This window comes from Echinops telfairi, unplaced genomic scaffold (genome assembly GCF_000313985.2).
Source record: "Echinops telfairi isolate 266 unplaced genomic scaffold, ASM31398v2 ScPeMD7_28;HRSCAF=97, whole genome shotgun sequence".
Lineage (NCBI taxonomy): Eukaryota > Metazoa > Chordata > Mammalia > Afrosoricida > Tenrecidae > Echinops > Echinops telfairi.
In genome coordinates this window covers 487606-505036 of record NW_022103925.1, presented here as the reverse complement: position 1 = coordinate 505036, position 17431 = coordinate 487606, and the positions used below count along the sequence as shown (strand labels likewise).

At 59.3% G+C, this 17431-nt stretch overlaps 1 protein-coding gene across 5 annotated transcripts in view; it reads right to left on the bottom strand.

The window, feature by feature from the left end:
• Positions 1–1624: 1624 nt before the first annotated feature.
• Positions 1625–17431, bottom strand: part of KIAA0232 (KIAA0232 ortholog) — a 24158-nt gene continuing 8351 nt past the window's right edge. Inside the window, exons 4-11 of one of the 5 annotated variants that reach the window (XM_045289456.1) lie at positions 17215–17296; positions 12720–15969; positions 11843–11920; positions 6064–6172; positions 4417–4623; positions 4194–4288; positions 3085–3159; positions 1625–2915 (exon numbers count right to left, since the gene is read on the bottom strand). In XM_045289456.1, the coding sequence (XP_045145391.1) occupies positions 2910–2915; positions 3085–3159; positions 4194–4288; positions 4417–4623; positions 6064–6172; positions 11843–11920; positions 12720–15969; positions 17215–17296 (3902 nt within the window). In that variant the 3' untranslated portion in view covers positions 1625–2909. Of the gene's footprint in view, positions 3160–4193; positions 4289–4416; positions 4624–6063; positions 6173–11842; positions 11921–12719; positions 15970–17214; positions 17297–17431 lie in introns of all 5 variants that reach the window. The other 4 variants (XM_045289457.1, XM_045289458.1, XM_045289459.1 and 1 more) reach the window with 4 other exon arrangements.

Sequence of the window (17431 nt, the reverse complement as noted above, 5' to 3'; positions counted from 1 at the left end):
TCCGCTTCAGAGGGCCGTCCCTGTCTGCCCTGTACCACCACCAAGCGGCTTCACGGGTCCTCTGCGGGCCTGCAGGATGGGGGTGCGCGTGTCCACACACGCTGAGGGAAGGTGTTTCCTGCCCTGCCCGTGGCTATGCATGTGTGTTCTCCCTCCCTGTGCACTGAGGGGAAGCCGTCTTTCTCTGGGATCTGAAGAAAGGTTCTCTGTATTCCTCTACGCCCCCCTGCCCCCGCCCACCCCAACCTCAAAACCCCCAGGTTTGGGAGAAGGTCCTTAAAGATCTCTAGGTGATCTACCCCACCCCCAGCTGTTAGAGGGCTGGGTTTAAGACCCACTCTGGCAGGGCGGCCTCATTCAGCTCACACAGAAAGCTTGTTCCAGGGGCCGGTGCTACTACAGAGCGGGACTTGGCCGCAGCACTGGGCCGACTCCATGATCCAAGAGGCAAATGGACTATGCTGGAGGGGCTCGGGAGCGGGCAGGGCAGGCTGAGGTCCAGTGTCCCACGCCAGAGACCACGAGCTTCATTAGCACACGGCCTCCACTCTCTCCACAAGCGGCCACGACTCATGGGGCCAGGGAATGCCAGACCGTCTCCTCGAATGAGCTGCACAAGGTTCTAGCAGCACCTCACCTGCATCAGCCCCCAGCCCCTGCCTGGCCCACGGAAACCCTGCAGGACAAAGTAGAAGTGCCCTTGGCAGGCGTGACCCTCGGACCTCACCGTCAGCAGCTACCCCGGAAGCGTAACCCACGACGCCACCCGGGCTCCTCCTGGCTTTGGAGAGAGAGGGAAATAAAACCCAAACAGGGCATCAGCATGGCTGCCGCCTTTTATAGCAGCAGACTGCCATGCCACCTCTCCCGAGAGCGGCTGATGGGTTTGAAGGGGGAGCCTTCAGGCAGTGGCCACCAAGTGCTTTACAAACCCAGCTGCAGAGCTGCTAGCCAGGAGCTGTGACTACCAGAGGCCAGCATGCTACCTCTTCCCAGCCCTGGGGGCTCACTGCTTCGGCTCCCCCGGAGGGCTGTGCCTGGGTGGGGGGCATGCTGAAGTCATGCGCTAGAACTAGGGTGGCTTGCTAGCTAGGGTCAGGGGAGGGAGCCCCAGAAGTGGGGAAGGGGTAGCAGTCCACAGGCCTCTACGTGGGGAGTGCCTGCAGGGTCCTGGAGGGGGCACTCACTCCTGGTGTCAAAGGGCTGCGGGCTCCACCAGTGTATGGGGAGACACACCCAGTTTCTTACAGAGGAACATAAGCCAGGCCTCCAACCCTTACAAGTCCCAATGGTCACAGCACAGCCAATAGATTGGGGAGGGGGGCTGTCACTGTGGAGGGGCCCCCACAGAGGGTGGGGTCACCGAGGGGGTTCTTGACAGGGTAGAGGCCATTTTGGGGGGGGGGGTCATCTACTACCTGGGGACCAGAGACATGCTCTTCTAGGCCTTGGGAAACAGCCCCAGCAGTGTTAGTGCCCAATGCCGCACACACGTGGGGTCCAGGGTGTGGGAAGGGCCTGCTTGCTGCCAGCAGTCCCAGGCCCCTGCCTGCTCCGGGCACTCTCCAGAAACAGCGAGGTAGTTCAGGAAAGGAGGTTTTGCTGGGAAGTGAAACCACACCGCTGTTTTTCAGGTTTTTATTTGGTGTTAACTCCACAAGAAAACAAACATCTGTTACTCTGGTGAAGGTCAAGTTGGAGAGACGTATTGCGGGGCCGGCATGTGGTCTCGGCATACCACCGCACAGCTCGGTTTGCACACTTTCTAAATGCCCTCTCTTTGTGGTCATTCATCTGTTCCCCAAACTAAAAGCCACACTTTCACCTCTGCTGCCGAGTCTCCGAGCTTCAGCCACTGACCCCGGACAACACAGAGCACATGCCCGGAGTCCCTCGCTGAGAGCTTGCCTGGCAAGTGTCTCTGCCACCAACCAGGTCTCCAGGGCGCAGAAGCGGAGTCCTGGGCCTGACACAGCAGCGGCCTCTTTGCTGTTCAATTCCCTTTCAGTGCAGAGGCTGGTCAATTTTTAGGAAGCTCCAGAAAAAAGAAAAATACATAGAACTTATCTGAAGTCTGTAAATAAATAACAGCAACACAAACCCAAAGCACGCACGCACACTTGCGTGCACGCGCCCGCACAGCCCATGTAAAGTGTCGAAAGACATGCTGCACAGAGGCAGCCAAGGACCCTGCCCGGGACCCAATGCCATCTTCCGTGTGTCAGCCCCACGCTCAGAGCGGACGGACGGACGGCTGCTCTCAGCCCTCGAGGTTGGCTGTGCGGGTCCACGGGCCCCTAGGACCACTGCCGTAATCGGCCCAGACCGCTCGCATGCCCCGCGAAGACCCCCACGCCACAAGTGGGGAGCACAGGAAAACGAGCTCGCACGTTGAGGGGTTTTGCATACGGCCCTGGCCTCACTGCCGGCACCTCGAGAGCCTGGGCTGGCAGCGCGCACGTGCGCCCGCCCCTCCCCGGGCACTGTCCACACAGAACGAGGCACAGGGTGGGGGGAAGCGAGGGTCTGACACTCCCTGAAAGGACTCCTTCCTCCTTCCCGACTAAGGTCCTCTGCCCAGCCCCCTCGCTGCCCAGCCTCGGCTTCTTCCGGAAGCAAGAAGTCACAAGCCAGGCGTCACCACCCGCGTCAGCCGAGCATCCGCCCTCCGCAAGCACGGCCTGTGCTCACGCCACGTGCCACGTGCCCACGAGTCTGCCGGACGGGCGGGGGCGGGCGGAGGCTGCGCGGGCCGTGGAGACATGGGCGGATCTGCCGGGATGCGGGCGGGAGCAGCGGCGCTCCCAGACAAGCACATGCAGCCCGCTCCGGTCGGACAACACAGTCTAGTCTACGTCAAAGAGCCAAGAATTTAACAGCGGGGGGGGGTCTTCACAGGACAGCTGTCCTCAACTCTAAAACAAGCGAGAAGAGAGAGAGCGTTACTGGCGGGCCAGCGCGGGCTCAGAGGTGGGTCCGCGAGAAGAGCTCCGAGCCCGGGCCCGCCCAGCCGCCCCCGCCGCCCTCCGAGCCGCTGTCCTCTGAGCCGCTGTCGCCGGCGGCCGAGCTGCTGCCGGAGCCCACCTTTCTGCGGAAGCCGTGGGCCTGGGCGCCCGAGAGCCTCTCCCCGGTGCACCTGGCTTCATACACGGAGGACACCTGGGGAGCAGAGGGGCCCACAGGTCACAGGGGCGGGCCCCACCGCCCCACCGACGGGGCTCCCATGCCCGGTGTTGACCCTGGGCCCCGGGCCCGGCACACCCTAGGACCTGCCTGTAGTGTGGATGAACCAGAGGCTCTGTGCAGCGGCCTGGAGACCTGCCCCTCAGCTCCACAGGAGCTCCCAGCTGCCCTAGAGGCCGCACACTGCCCAGGACATGTGCCCTTTTAGGCACCTGTTAGTGATTTGTGGGGCAGCGCCTGTCCTCCTGTCCACAGTGAGTCAGAGTGGAAACAACCTGACCAGGAACCCCTTCCCCACTCCCACAGGCAGACCCAGCCACGTGTAGCACAACACTAAGAGGACCTGGTGGTCAAGAGGGTGGGGGCCAGGGCTCAAATCTGTCGGACCCTCGGGGAGGGTCTGCTCACAGGGTGAGTGTGACCCAGGTGATGCAGGCTGTCTGCCTAGAGGTCAGCTCTCCTCTCCAAGTGTGTCCATGGTTTGTGTGCTACAGGGACGAGGGTCAGAGGCGAGGGGCTACTGCAGGCCCGGCCACAGTGAGAAGCCCAAGGGTAAGTGAAGCACCGACCCACCCCAGCTCACACTGCAGGAGCAGCCGAGTGCCAGGACGGCAGAGGTGGGATGAAGCCGGCCTCTAGGGATGCGCTACGGTCGGGCAGCTACGGTCGGGCAGCGGGTGCTGACAAGAGATGAGCACCTGCTGGGGTCTGGCCTACAGCACACGGGAACTGGCCCCAGGCTGTGAACTGAGCCTGGTGACCCCCAGCCACCACACTCGGAGAGAGCCCTGGAGTGCTGACGGTGCTGCCCGGGGAGGGCTGGGCTAAGAGGGCCCGGCCACACTTCTGCAGAGCTCACAGCCACAGGTGACTGGCTGGCTCCCAGGGTGCATGGTAAAAACCGCCCCCAGTCCAGGTCCGAGGGGAGAAGGCTGAGTCAGCCTCTCTGGCAGGTGTGAGAAAGGGCACCCAGGAGGCCTGAGCCCACCATGCCTGGGCACTCCACTCACCCTATTGAAGTCCAGCGGGTGCTCGCTACTGGGCACGTCCTTGATGTCCTGGAATTCTCCTGGACCGTCCTCTCCCTTGTCGTGGGGGTAATACTCTTTGGGAAGGAAGGAGGGGAAGAGGGGGATTCCATTAGGACACAGCTCAGGATCGGGCACCTTGCCGCTATGTCCCTGAAAAGCTCTGCTGCTCAGTGGCCAGCCCTGAGAGATGAGAGGGACTCACTGCAGGGGAGGCGTGGTCGCCACTTGGGGGGCTTCTTAAAGCCGTGGCACAGCGGCCTCAAGATCCCCGGCCGGCGTCCGGGTGCAGCGATGAGGCTCAGCCACTCGCTCCAGGCTGACCCTGGGCCGACTGTGTACTCTACGTGGACCGGAGCCTGGGGAGAGCCAGAGGGCAGGGCGGGAGGCAGCCCAGGAGCCTGGCCAGGAGCTGAAGGGGTGAGATAGTTAACATTTATTGTGCCAACACAGCCAATGAACACGTGTGAGATCAGTTGAAGGCGGAGAGATAAATGGCTCAGGGAGCCTCGCCTTTCTTATTTCTTGTTCTTTGATTATTCGACCAGTGTGCAGCTGCCTTGCTTGTTCTGTGCCTCCATTTGCAAGCTATACTACCTATGGGGCACCTAGCCCGTGGACTGTGTCGCTATAATTTGAGGTTCCTTCAAGACCTGCTTTGCCACGATACTAGAATGTACACCTCTTGCGCTGGGGACTGTCCGACCCTGTCATCTGGCTGACTTGCTGTTTGCTGCCTGTGGCCGGATAGCCTGAATTGCTCTACAGAGGACCACTTGGCGGCCTTCAAGAAACTCACACAAGTGAGTTTCAGTGAGCCATTTGTACTGCTTTATAGATTAATGAACTGTTTATTTCTTATGTTATATCTATCTATCTAAATATATATAACATTATTAACGTTCTGGTTTTGTTTCTCTAGAGAACCCTGTCTAACACAGGGGGGACGGAGGGCTGGAGGCCAGGAGCTGGGGACCTGCACTAAAGAGTAGGGAGTTGGGAAGGGACCTGGTGACCATGTGGGGCTGGCTAACAGGTCAGGACTACTTTTCTTGGACTTCTGAGTAGCTGCTTGTCCTAGAGGTCTGTGGTCCTGCCCTGGAGTGGACAGACTAGGCTGTTCCTGGCTTGTGATAGAGCAAGAGGCAAACTCCCCTCTGAGCCCCAGTTGTTCAGCTTGGAGTCGGGCTATCAGCTTGCAGGGCTGGGAGGAAGGGGGTGATTCCTGTGTGGCCATCCTGGTGGTCACTGCTGGTGTGGCTACTACCAATGGCCCAAGTCTCACCTGGGCCCACAGTTTGGGGTTCCACAGAGGCTGCCTTCACCTCAGTTCCCACCTAAGGAGAGTGGACTTGCTCTGCTGCTGATCTCCATGTGCCCCCCACCCCACGTCGGAGCTGCTGTCACATGGCATCCACGTGCTGACGGTGGCAGGCTGACTGACTAGCTACTGGGAAACTCACCAGGGCTTCTTCTGAGGGCGGGGGACAGACTGAGCAAGCACAGCCTCGCCCACCTGCCATCCTGGGCAGGGCTGAGACTGAGACGGGGCAGAGCTGGGTATGCATGGCCTCGGCCGGCCTGAGACCTGCCCGTCCCCCCATTTAAAGCTGAGCTGACACAGGCTGGCCTGGATGCCCACCCGGCTGTGCGATCATCCTGCCCTCTCCACCCACCCAGCCCAGCCACTCTGGCTGCCTTGTGAGAGAGCACTCTTCCTGCATGTCCCCACTGGGCCAGCCCATGGCCCTGGGCCCCCAGGTGAGACACAGCATTCACTACTCGAAGAGACACGTGGAGGCCAGCACTCCTGGCAGGGTGACAGCTCAGCACACGGCCCTGGCGTCCTTACCATCACACTCGGATGTGGGGAAGAGAGGGGAGAAGAGGGCCTTCTCCCACCAGCTCGGGTTCTCCTGGGGCCTCCTGGTGTCCTGCACGTCCGTGTCCAACACAGGAAACTGCGGATGAGACCAAACACGGGGTGGGTCACTCGCACTCTTGAGCAGGACAACCAGGGTGGGGCAAGGGGCACCCCCCCTCAGGGTACCCCCACCCCCCACCCCCGAGGAGCAGCACACAGGCAACTCCAGGGGCAAATTGTGGGCAGGAGGCAGCCCTCACAAGGGCTGTGTGAGGGGAGCAGTGTCAGCAGGGGTCAGCTGGGGGAGTGATGAGGCCACATGGGGAGCAGGGCCCACGACAGCAGACCATGACTCCTCCTGGGCAGTTGGGGGGAGAGGCTTCTAGTGGTGGGTCCTCTCCACACCTGTCACTGGGCAGCTGGGGCCCCAGAGGCAACCCTGGTGGACCCCAGCTTCCACGGCACTCAATGGGGTCACCTTCCCAGTAGCCTCTACAGCATCCTCTCCCGTCCCTATGCTTCCCTCCTCCGGTCAAGGGCAAAGTGGCTGGTGTGGGCACCTGTTGCTATTGGCTGCCTTCGAGCTGATTCTGACTCGGACGGATCCTGTGTACAACAGAGCCAGGCCCCACGCCCCCTCAGTCGCTGAGGTCTGAGTGCCATGCTGTGTCGTCCATTCTCCAAGTCTCCCTTCTCCTGACTTGCACAAGCATGATGGAATTCTCCAGGGAACGGTCTCCTGCCATCCTCATTTCTACGAGGCATTCTGGCTGCACTGTCACCAAGAGCGAGTTGCTTATTCTTCTAGCAGTCCACAGTATTTTCAATACTCGTTGCCAACAGGGTAACTCTAGACCCCATCAATTTATCCGCGGCTGTCCTTATTCCCCGTCCAATTTTCACACGGCTATGAAGGGACTGGACGCACCATGGCTGGGTCAGGCACCTCATCCTCAAAGGCATCATCTGTGCTCTCACCTGTTATTGAGGAGGGCTTGTGAAGATGTGCCCGGTGCGATACTCCTTTCACCTCCTGGCTTCTGCTTTCAAGGGTACTGAGTACGGATCCAAATAGAATGAAACCCTTGGCCAAGCCCATCTCTTTTCTCATGCACCGTGTTACTGTCCAGTGTCTACATATACGTGTTGTCTACATGCACCGTGAATGTCCACATGTACCGTGCTATTGTCTACCTGTATCGTGTTATTGTCCACGTGTACCATGTTATCATCCACATGTACTGCTAACGTCCACGTGTCTCCATGTCCCGTGTTATCGTCCAGGTGTGTGGACTCTTCTTTACACTGGCTGATTCATACTGAGAGCTGTCAGCTTTGATTTTCGCCACTAAGTGCTTTACGTCCTTCTCCCGTTCAACAAGCAAGGCTGTCCCAGCTTCCTGAGGAGCCTTCTTCCAACCCCGACGCCTAATTCTTCATAGTCCAGCTTGTTTCAGTGCCTTTCAACATCACTTTGAGGACTAAGGTGCACCTGACCCAGGCCACGGCTTTCTCCACTGCTTCCTGTGCATGTGACAGTTGGACACCGGACAAGGAGGACCGAAGACTCGCTACATTTGAACTGTGGTGCTGGAGAAGAAGGTCCAAAGTACCACGGACTGCTGAAAGGACAAACCCATCTGTCTTGTAAAAAGTACAGCCAACTGGTTCCTTAGAGGCAAGGATGGTAAGATTTCTTCTCTCATTTTTTTAAGATTTCTTCTTATATGCCCTGGACATGTTGCCTGGAGAGACCAGTCCCTGGAGAAGGATGTCGTGCTTAGTAAAGTGGGGGGCGGTGACAAAGAGAAAGGCCCTCCACGAGGTGGACTGACACACTGGGGCTGCATCCACGGGCTCGGGCACAGGAGCGACTGTAGGGGTCTCCTTCTGCTGTGCACGGGGGTTGCTGTAGGTCCTCACGATGCCCGCCAGTCACACCATCTGCTGAGCAGACACGTCGTGTATGGCACAAGGATGCAACCCTGATGTATCATCTCCTGATTCTAAGCACACCACATCCCCTTATCTTGCACAAGTGTCTGTCTGGGTCTGTGTCCGGGCTCCGCACGAGCACAATGACGTGCTCTGGACTCCCTTTTCTTTTCTTTTTTTTTTAACATTTTATTAGGGGCTCATACAACTGTTATCCCAATCCATACACACATCAATTGTGTAAAGCGCATTTGTACATCGTTTCTCAAAACATTTTCTCTCCATTTAAACCCCCGACATTAGGTCCTCATTTTTCCCCTCCCTCCCCGCTCCCCCCTCCTGCATGAGCCCTTGATAGTTTATAAATGGGTATTTTGTCATATCTTGCCCAGTCCGACGTCTCCCTTCATCCACTTTTCGGTTGTCTGTCCCCCAGGGAGGAGGTCACACACAGTTCCATGTAATCGGTTCCCTCTTTCCTACCCATTCTCCCTTTACCCTCCCTGTTTTGCCACTCACACCACTGGTCCTATAGGGCTCATCCGTCCTGGATTCCCTGTATTTTCAGTTCCTATCTGTACCAGTGTACCTCCTCTGGTCCAGCCAGTCTTGCAAGATAGAATTCGAGTCATGGTAGTGGGAGCGGGGAGGAAACCTTTAGGAACTAGAGGAAGATTGTATTTCTCATCATTGTTACATCGCACCCTGACTGGCTCATCTCCTCCCCGAGACCCCTCTGCAAGGGGATCTCCAGTGGCCTACTAATGGGCTTTGGATCTCCACTCCGCACTCCCCCCATCATTCACTATGGTAAGATTTTTTGTTCTGATGATGCCTTACACGGACTCCCTTTTCTTAATGCTTCCCATCATCGCTGGTATGAGCCGCACACTGTCTGCCTGTGTGGTCAGCACAGCACAAGACACCTTTCTAGCTCTCAGCCAAGACACAGCAGACACCAGCCAGCAGCGAGACCTCATACCACGCCTTCTGAATCCAACACGCCCCAACTTCTGGCAGCTCCCGGCAGACGGACGCTGCAAGCATTTTTCAGTTGCCTTCATAAAGCCTTACTTGTATGTGATATCAATACTGCTCGACAATTTCCTCCTTCTAGCGGGTCACCTCTCTGTGGGGCTGGGCAGCCGCCTTCCAAGTCTCTTCGCCTGAGAAAGCGAGTACTGCGGCAGTCTGCCCCATGCTTTCAGTGGGTTTCCTGTGCTGTCGGGTACTACGTTTTTTGCTAATGCCTTCCTTCCGTGTGGCTTAAGTGTCTTTCTTCAACACCATGTGCTACCACTTGAAATGGCTGAATGTGGAGCATTTCTTTCAGGGACAGTGTATTCGTTTACCTTCTTTTGATGCATCGTGTTTGGCTCACTATTTTGTTCCCAGAATCCCTGAGCATCACACTTGAGGCTCCGGTGTCCTCTCAGTGGATCTGAGAGCGTGCTTCCCATCTGGCCTCCCACTGCTGGGTACTCTGTGTGCGTCATGGCGAGAACCTGCTCCGTCTCCTCAAGCTGCCCTTGGGCACGTGCTGTTCAGCGCTGACTTCAGCGCGTCCGCCATGCGTGAGCGTTAGCTGCCCCACGCCCAGGAGCGAGCGAGTCTCAGCGCCTCTCCTGATGTCCTCCTTGGTCTTTTCTTCTGGTCATGACCTCTGGCTTTCTTCAGGTCAACCCACAAACCATTTGGTCATCAGTGTTCGGTGTCAACTCTGCTCCCAGATGGTCTCTAAATTCAAGTCGGATGTACTCTGGTGGCATTTTGGCTCTTGTGGACTGGTTTCAGTTTTCTTTAAATCTGGCCCTTAGTGGTCGACAGCTCTCTAACGGGATTTTTGCACTTGAAACGGTGCCTCTCTCTGTGGATCTACAACTCGGTCCCTCATTTGCGATGGTGACCACGAGCTGAGCTTCCATTTCCATGTCGACTCACAGATGTTAGAGCGTGAAGATGTCAGGCGTGCTGCTCTTCTGCAGTGCCTCACGCGACTCCCACGACACCATCTTCTTGTTCCCAATAGGTCTGTGCGCTTGGTGGTGAGGGAGATACTGGTCGGACTGAAGGACTCGGCTGGGAGTCTTCACATGGACGAATGTGAAGGCCATCTTGCTCAGAAGCAGGAGGGGGCGACTTAGTTCAGCAGAAAGAGATGAGCCAAGCATGGGGCATGTCCTCCGGACCCTGAGATCCTTGATCTGGGAGACAGCTGTGACACTAGGGCAGCAGCGGCAGACCCAGAGCCAGAGCCTGAGACAGCGCAACAGACTTCCCAACCCACAGAGGGGTCAAGCTGAGTGCTGGGGGCAGGAGGCTGGCTTTGGAAGGAGTGCTTCTGGGCCTGCTGACTCTCAGAGCCTGAGCTGAGCTGTCTCAGTGTTGAGGCTCACAGGGACCAAGAGCCTATCCCGAATCAACAACTGCATCTGGACGGTCTCCCACGTCAGCTTCCCTCATAACAGCCACTGTCACGAGCCTCACCTGGGATCACGGGTGGCCACTGCAAAGAACTGTAGAGCCCAGTTGAAACACTGGCTCCACAACCGGTGAGTGCTACTGTCAGAATGGACACGCAAGTAGGAAGATGGAGGCATGTATGATCTCCGCCTGGTGTCAATGGGCCTAGGGAGCCAGCAGCAGTAAGATGTGGCGCCCACGCCATTTTCTCAGCTTCCCCCTACTGTGGCCACCACTGGTCCTGGGCAGACCCTACCCAACGACACAGTGAGGTGGGCAGTTCCTGATGCCCTTAGGACCCAACCCCAGTGACCAGGAGCATTCTAGGGCCTCTTTCCTGCTGCTCAGCTGGTCACAGCTCAGGCTTCACAGAGCCGCCCTGCAGCTTGTACAGTGCACCATCCCAACCTCTGGGCTTGCTGACAAGCGGGCAAGGGAAGATGGTACTGGGCACACAGGGGGCCCAGGCTCCAGGTTAGGCCTCCCAGGTCCATTCCTCAATCTGCTGCAAAGTCCCCCACCCCCACCCTCCTGCCCTGAGTGGAGCAGCTGCCCACCAGCAAGGGCCGCCCATCACTCACCACCTGTCTCAGGTGCCCAAGCCCAAGAGGCTGACAGAAGCAGCATAGTGGGCAGAGAAGGTCATGCTGGAAACCTCACTCTGGGGACAGCATCAGCTCCCCCCTCCCCATGGGTCATGGACAAGATAGGTTTACCCCCCACTCCCCACCATAGCCCATCTTCTCTGGCTCAGAGTTACTGGGCTGAGGAGCCTGCATCCATTCCAGGAAGGTGGTGGACGATGCTGCTGGGGCTGCATGGGGCCTGGTGGGGCTCAGGGAGCTGGGCACCTGGCGCCCTTTGGATGACCTACATCACGCTCTCCTGGCAGTGCCTAAGTCAAGCCACGTCCCAGAGCCCACGTGGGGCATGTCCCACTGTGTGTCAGCCACACACCCTCATCGCTCCCCTCTGCTGACCACTGCCCACAGCCTGGTACCAGGTGTCTAGCACTCACCCCTCACCCATGGTCTCCTGGGATCACTCAAGGCACATCAGACCGCATGGGGAAGGGGTTGTCGGTGGGACAAAAGGCACATGTAGCTGTGTGCACACGCACACGCGGGAGGACATGTTTGGGGATGCAAGGGGCTCCCATAGGTATGAGCACCCACTGACATGCACCCTTGTGTAAGTCTTCAGCCCTAGTCTCCCAGGCACCAGTCGACCTCCAGAGGGACCCCAGGAGGAGGAGGACCCAGTCCGCAGGTTTGTCTGCAGAGGGCGCCTGTCATATTCCCCCACTGCGTCCCCGGGGTTCTACGGGAGGTTCAGGGCTTCCCCAAAACCCAGTTCCAGTCAGACGTACGAGAAGGTGAAGGGAGGCGGCCGGCGTGCGCTGCGGAGTCTCGCCTTGCTCCCCTTGCTGCTCCTTCCCCTTCTGGAACCGGATGAAACAGAGTGGGTGAAGAAGGCCGCAGCGGAAAAGACCTCCCAGCCCCAAGGCATAAAGAAGAGTCTGCTCTCATGAAGCATCACAGCTCTGGAATCCCACCGGCAACTCTGCCCTGTTCCACTGCCTGCCTCGCCCAGCACCCGAGACAGCAGGGAGCGCTGAGCCGCCGAGTCAGAGTGCAGTCAAGGGAGGCATGCCTTCTGTCCGACTGAGGTGGGAGCAGGCCCGGCACCTGGGCCAGATCTCAGCTCTGGCCTCCTCCTGGTCCAGCTGCTGGGAGTTGGGGTGAGGGGAGTCCCACACCAGTTTGACACCTCAAAGCACACCTCAGGGCCACAAGGGTGCCAGGGGACAGAGCTCTCACAGGGACCTTGCCCAGCTCGCCAGCTCCCCCCACAGGCTCGGGGGCAGGATGCTGGCTGCGGCCCACACGGTGAACAGGGCAGATGTGAAATCACGTCTGAACCTTGGTGCCTGGTCCCCAGGGGGCAGACTCTGGGAGCCTCGCCACCACGGCTGCTGAATAAACAGCCCCCACCGTTTCACGGCTTGTGGAAGGCCCTGAGGGTGCTGGGCTCTCCCAAAGCACAGCCCAGGTGCGGGTAAGACCACAAGGAAGACCCTGCTGTCCTCAGACTTACTTTGAAAGCCAGCTACTCAGCTTAAAGGTACCACCCTCAAGTCTCACGGACCAGACCTGCACGCACGCACACGCTCACTCACACCTGTGTGCACGCACGCAGACTCACACGAGTGTGCATGCACACCCAGGCGCGCCCAGCCCAAGTACCTCGGCCAGCTGCCCCGAGGACACCAGACGGTCTTCACAAACAGGAAACGGACAGCCTGCTCTGCAGCCACAGAAGGGACTCGCATCGCCCTGGCCCTGGGTGGGCTCTCTGCAGCCAGTCTCTGTCTGCAGGGTCTCGTGCCCGCTGCAGCCCAGGCATGGGGTCCGCTTCCCCACAGGCAGGCCACCGGCCACCTCCTCCTGGGAATCCAGCGAGGTCTGCGCGCTCTTCTCCATGCCGGACTTCTTCAGCCTGGGCAGGAACTTCCCGGACTCCAGCTCTGACTTGCCGTAGTAGTGGCCCTCTGTCTCTGCGTCTTCCTCCAGAGGCTTGAGGTCAGCCTGAGGGTCCTGGAAGGCTTCCACCTGGGGCGGGATGGGGAGGTGTGCTTCCTCTTTCTCTGACTCCGACTCGCTCCCTGCCCCGGGTGACAGCTCCGATGCAGAAATGGGGCGGAAATGAGTCCGTGGGGAAATGCGGATGGCCCTGTACTGGGTCCGGCCAGCACCACCCGTCCTGGGGTGGAACACCTCGCCATCCGATTCGGAGCAGAGGATGGCCTTGGGCTTGAAGCTGGGGCTGAAGGGGGCGATGCCGTCAGGCTCGAAGGAGCACTCAACATGGAGGACCTGGGAGAGGGGGCTGCCCAGGTCCAGGGAGGAGAACGGATACTGGAGCCCAGGCTCTTCAACCTGGAGGTTGCCACATGCACCCAGCAAGTCTTCGTGGAAGATAAAAGAGAACCCCTTATTCCAACCGCCCTCCCCACTCCTGGGCGGCTCCCTCTGCTCAAAGGACACCAGGGGCCGCCACAGCTGCCGGTGGCCAGGGGCGAAACTGTTCCCAGGGGTCATGAAGACGTCGGTGCCCGCGATGGTCACCACATCGGAGGCAGCACACTGCAGCAGGCTGCCCCTCGAGGGGCTGGGCGGCACCACAGCCCACTCCCCCTCACTGAAGGTCTGGAGCTCCCCATAGACACCCCCCAAGATGAATGTGCTCCCCCTCTCCTGGGCCTCCTCCCAGGGCCGCGAGGGCGTGGTGTAGTCGCCCCCGTCCACCTCTGCTGGCACGCTGGGGGCAAAGGCATGCTTCTGCAGGCCCCCCTTCTGGCCGTCCCACAGGCGGTACTCTGACCTCTGCACGGCCCTGCTGGGCTCCTGGCGACCGTCAGCCTTAGCTCTAGCCTCCAGGCAGGAGCAGTAGCCGCTCACGTCTGCAGGGAAGGGCTCCCCGTCCATCCCGCCTGCCGGGCTCCCATCCGCCACGTGTGTCCAGATGCCCTTCATGACCCCTGAGTGGTAGCGGTCCCCGGGAGGGCTGCCTCCCCCACACCCCTGTGTGGGCCCACCGTCTCTGCTTTGCGGTTTCTCTTCGAGGGGAATCCCACAGACGGACTCCAGTTTAGACTTCTTTTTGAAAACTAATGCCGGGAGTTCTCCCAAACTTCTACTAGTCTGCTGGTAAGTTTCATCTTGCAAAAAGTCGAGAAGTTCTTCATCTACATAATTCGAGGGGACTCTAGGGACCCCATAACATACGTCCTCTGTGCTGAATGGTGCGGGCTCCTCACACAGGATGCTGCTGAGCGCCTCATTGTCCGAGCGTGTCTCTTCTGAGTGGGACCAGGGGCTGCATGTCCTTGTGGAAAGGCTGGAACAGTGGTCGTTTTCATCAAAGGCACTATTTTTGGTCCATATGAGCAATCGCGATTGTGTCTTCCCAAGCACGGGGGCACTAGAATCCGTGTGTTCACTTCCCAAGCTGAGTGTTTCGAAAGAAAAGGGTAGACCAGAGTCACCGCATTGCACTTCAAACACTGAGAAACACGAGCGGAGAGCGGGTCCATCGCTGACCTCTGGGAAGAGCTCCTGATTGCCAGCCAGCGCATGTGAGCTGAGCAGCGTGCTGTCCGAGAGCGGAGAGAGCTGGACAGGGGAGTCGCCCCCGAAGCTCTCGGCGTCACCAGAGCTGGAAGAGCAGCAGCCCCAGAACACAGCCAGGTCCTCAGGGCACCCCCGCAGGTGCAGGCCCTCCGTGCCCCCCGCATTGGCAGGCTCTGTCCATATTGCACGCTCCCCTTGCCACTCCACCTCGTCTAACACTATGCAACAGTCGGCCTCCAAGTCCGTCCTCTCGGCGTCTTTCTGTCGAATCATATTCAAGATCCGACTCTCTCCTTGCGTTGCTTCTGAGGCACCAGGATCCAACATGGATTGGTCAATGTCCACTTCGTAGAAGTGTGTGAATTCCGACAGATGAATGTCATCCAGGTAGTGAGCGTCCTCCCGCGGAGAACAGAATGGGGTCCCGGGGAGGCCAGCAGCCTCGCTGGTGATGTCGGCGGGCATTTCAACAAAATGGCCATCGATGAAGGTACCAGCTGAGAGGTATGTCTTGTGGGGACTGCTAACACACAGGCCATGCACGGTGTCCACCAGCTCCCCGCCAGTGGCGGCGTCAAGCCCCCGAGGGCAGGGCTCTGGCCGGCGGCGATACGTGGTCTCCAGTTTGCTCCTCCTGCTGGAGGGTGTGAAGTACTCAGCAAGGGGCTCCGTGTACCACAGCGGCTCCTCCTTGTACTCCCGGGCGCTCCTGCTCTCCACGCACACCTCCTTTCCGTCGGGGCCGCCGGCTTCCCTCCTGGCCGGCTCCCGGGGTGGCCTTCGTCCCCCCCGTCTGAACAGTTGCTTGGAGCCGCCCCCACTGCTGCTGCTACTGCTCCCGGTGCGGATGCCCCTCTCCGTCTTCTGGCTGCCCTTGGCCAGGATCCGACTCTGTCCACCCCGCCCCTTCTTGTTCCGCACCTCCCTCGCCCGGTGCCTCGCTCTCACGCCCCTGGCGGGTGCCCTCGGCTCCCCCTGGGTGCCACTGGAGCTAGAGCCCGCCTCACTTGAGCCAGAGGACCAGGAGCGGGGGCGGGCCTTTCCCTCGGGCCTGGGCCGGGCCTGCTTCCTGTAAGGTGAGGGCTCCTGAGGCGGTGGGCCACGGCTCCGCTCGCTCCCCTTCTCACTGTGGCTCTGGACCGGGGCTGCTTCCTTCGAGCTGGACAGAGGTCCCCGGCCCCTTTCCCAGGCGGGCTCGCCTTCACTGTGGCCGTCCTTGGGAGAGGATGTATCTGTGCTGGCCGGCGGGGCTGTAGACGAGGAAGAGCTGGAGTAGGAGCAGACTTGGGACTTGTTCCACACCGTCATGATCTCCTGCAGGTACACTGGCTTCTTGGAGAGCGGGGGAAATGCCTCGTAGTACCTGCAACAAAGCAGGGTCACACCTTAGTGGGGGGCCTCTCCATGGGTGGGGCCTACCGAGCCTGCGCTCCAGCTGTGCCCCTCCCTCTCCACCAGGAGACCCTCATACCCGTGCACGTGCTGGGTCCCCACAGCATGTCCCAGTGCAGTGATCAGAAAATAGGGAAACGACCGTTTTGGTCCTCAAAGTTTAATTTCAATTCAGAAAACTACAATGACGATAAACTTGTGAACAGTCATCTGAGGAAGAAGTGCCTTCGTCTGGCTTTCGGCTCAGAACCCTGGCTGTGCCGCTCCCAGACTGTGTGGCCCGGTCCCCAGAGCTGCAGGGAGGAGTGGAGCCTGTGAGACAGGTGGCTGACCTGCAGGCACTCACTCAGGGCCAAGGCTTAGTGGCCTCTGTCTTGGCAGGGGCTGAGATGGAGAGCAGACCACAGTCAGGCACCGAGAGGCTCACAGAGGTCAGGGTGCAGTGAACCCTGGGTGACACACAAGGTGGCGAGCCCTGAGGAGCCCCAGTGCCAAAGGAGGCTATAAGCAGGTGTGCAGGCTGTGCTGACGGAGGGGTCCTCCTGGGCTGGCTGCCAGGAAGGCAATGTCCATGGTTTAGAAAAGCAGTGGCCACTCAGGGCTCGAAGGGAGAGCCAATGGGCCATGCAGGGGGCGGCTCAGGGCCCAGAGTCAACTGGCAGGACTCTTCCCCAGTCTGTCCAGTGGGTGGCACCTGTGAGCTTCAGCTCCATTTAAAAGGCTCTAGCCCTCACAGCAGTGACTCAGAGGAATGTTTAGAAAGAATAGTCATTTGCAGTAATCGGTCTAACCCAGTTGATCCGAAATAGCATTTCCCACCTGCTCTTCAGCATGTGACTGAATCACAGCTGGAGCCCTACTCGCAGGCTCAGCAGGCACTGTGCACGTCACACACCTGCCAATCCTGGCCCCTGGCCTCGGTGGCCATGTCTGTGCAGCCACTTAGTCCTCAGAGGCACAGAAGCGTCCCAGGAAATGCAGTGAGTGCACTGGTGTAGCCACCCAGCTGTGGAGGGAGACCTACCAGTGCCTCCCCCTTTCCCCACTCCCTGGATTCAAGCAGAGGGTGTGAGGTCGTGCCCACAGCATGAGCGAGCAAGACCCTCCCTGCCCCCCCAATGGGCCCAACATGCACAGCATGGGTAGGGCTGCCCTTGGTACCAGGCACACAGGTCTGCGCCACACCCGAGCTCAGCCGTCCCAACTGAGTACGTACATCTCCACCTGATCCTTTGCCGTAGGGGACAGCTCTGCCTCAGGAGACGGAGACCCATCTGACTTCTTGTGTGTCTTCTCTTCTGTAATGAAACACAAGTTCAGAAACCGCCACCGGGTAACTGCCTGGGGCTGTGCAAACAGCACCTGAGGACATCGGCAGGGGCCAATCTGGCTGTAAGGAAGGGCCATCTTTGAAGCAGGAGCACGGGGGGGGG